This window comes from Asparagus officinalis, chromosome 10 (genome assembly GCF_001876935.1).
Source record: "Asparagus officinalis chromosome 10, Aspof.V1, whole genome shotgun sequence".
Lineage (NCBI taxonomy): Eukaryota > Viridiplantae > Streptophyta > Magnoliopsida > Asparagales > Asparagaceae > Asparagus > Asparagus officinalis.
Window position 1 is genome coordinate 62,927,940 of NC_033803.1, and position 2,305 is coordinate 62,930,244.

At 41.6% G+C, this 2,305-nt stretch overlaps 1 protein-coding gene across 1 annotated transcript; it reads right to left on the reverse strand.

Moving 5' to 3' along the window:
* Positions 205-567, reverse strand: LOC109826804. The gene has a single exon (XM_020393823.1). The coding sequence runs from the start codon at positions 565-567 to the stop codon at positions 205-207; it is 363 nt and encodes a 120-aa protein (XP_020249412.1).

Consider the following 2,305-nt stretch of genomic DNA (forward strand, 5'->3'; position numbering starts at 1 on the left):
ACCCAACAATGCGTTCCAAATGATTAGGAGCTAAGTGTTAACACCCCCATTCTAGCGTTAAATATAAATATGACCATATAGATAATCATAAGCACAAGCAAAATCATAACCAAATCAATTTACATGTTCAAATAGGTGCGGGTAGTCGCTACGCATATCCTCCTCGCGCTCCCAAGAAGCCTCCTTAGCTTCTTTCCGGCTCCATTAAACTTTGACTAAATGTATCACTTTATTTCTAAGTCTTTTGTCCTCTCTAGCAATAATACAAACTGGAATCTCAATAGTGATCAAATTATCCTGAAGCTCTATCTCCGGAGCGTCCAACACTCGTTGTTGCTCCTTATCACTTAAATGCTTCTTGAGCATCGAAACATGGAAGACACTGTGTATGCTCGACATTGATGCTAGAATATCTAGCCGATATGAAACGACTCCAATGCGCTCAACTATTCTGAATGGGTCAATATATCCCGGGGAAAGCTTTCCCCGTCTACCAAATTGTTGAACTCCCTTTATTGGCGATACTTTCAACAATATATAGTCCCCAACTTGGAACTCTAACGTCATTGCCTCTGATCTACGTAGCTCTTCTGACAACTCTGTGCTACAAGAATACGCTCCTGGATTAGTGCTACCTTCTTTATGGTCTATCTCACGAGTTTCGGCCCATGTAGCAAGCTGTTCTCTGGTTCTGCCCAACAAATAGGGAATCTACAAGACCTCTCGTACAACACCTCATACGATGCCATACCTATCGTCACTTGATAACTGTTGTTATAAGCAAACTCGATCAATGGAATGTGATCCTCCCAGCTGCCCAGGAAATCTATAACACATGCTCACAACATATCCTCCAATCCTTGGTTAACCCTCTCTATTTGTCCGTTTGTCTATGGGTGAAAAACACTAGAATATGACAACTAGCTACCGAAAGAATTCTGGAAGCTTTTTTAGAAATGTAAAGTGAAAACCGAACCTCGATCTGATATAATCGTCTCTGGAATTCCATGCAATCTCACGATCTGCTGAATGAATACCCTCGCATAAGTCTACGTTGTGTAAGTCGTCTTCACCGGTATGAAATGTGCAGACTTCGTCAACCAATCAACTATCACCCAAACTAAATTGGTCCCCTTCTTCGACCTCGGCAGTCCTACAATGAAGTCTATAGAAATATCTGCCCACTTCCACTCCAGAATGGGTAACGGCTGTAGGGTTCCTTGTTTAGTGGAAAATTTGTAGTAAAAAGCATGAAAGAAATTTGATTTGTATTCTCTCGATTTCAATTACAATTTGGATTTCTGATTATAAAAGAGAGGAGAATGATATGGATTCTCCCCTTTGTTTAATTCTGGGCTCTTCACAGTAGCGATGAGATGCCTCCCTCGAATGCTTGCGTCAAGTTTGCTTCTCGTTGATGATCCGAACGTCTTGTCTTCACTGGAACAATTAGAGAACTCTTTATGAGTTTTATGACTCAGAACGAGTGCAAAACTCTATTAAAAGAGTTGTTTTTTAACCGAATAATCAGTTAATACGCCAAGTATATGAATTCTTTGTTGCTGAAGAGAGGATTAATCCACCAGCCACAAGAATCACTCTCAGATCTTAGAAGTCTGATCCCCTCAGATCATCCAAAAAAAAAGATCTCCCCCTCTGTGGAGTTTGTTGGGATTTTATAGGAGGATAAGGGGTTATAACTGCCCTCTTAATCCGCTCCTAAGTGGGGGTTTAGTCGCCCCATTAATCGGGTGTAACAACCCACGTAAACCACTCCCCAAATCGTGGGTGAAGAGCAGTTTTGGGATTGCTACGATTACGCTTGAACAGGTCAAACGCAAGTCTTGCGTTGCTAGGCATGAACCTGTGTATACCTTTGGATGATGCGTTAGTGTCTGAGCTTGAGTTGCGTCCGCGGTTGAATTCGTACCGTGTTTGTGCTGCGTTCAGCGGCTGTGAACGCGGTGAGTTAGAGCTGCATTTGTACTATGTTTGTGCTGTGTTTAGCGGTTGAAAACACTGCATATATGCTGCATTTGAGCTGTGTTGATAGCTGACGATGTAGTGATTACGTTGCTTTTACTCTGGAATGTAACCACTTGTATCTCAATCTCTGGGATGTAGGGATGAGTTCCACACCTCGATTTGAAGAAATTGTTGCCTTGTAATCCCTTCTTAATTGATATGAAAGTCATCTGATTGTAACCTTCTTAGTCAAAACTGTTGGTTAAAGTCTGACAGGGGTCAGCTATCTATTGTGATTTTTAGACAGCCTACAGAACCTCCTCCAAAGTTTTTGAAAGTT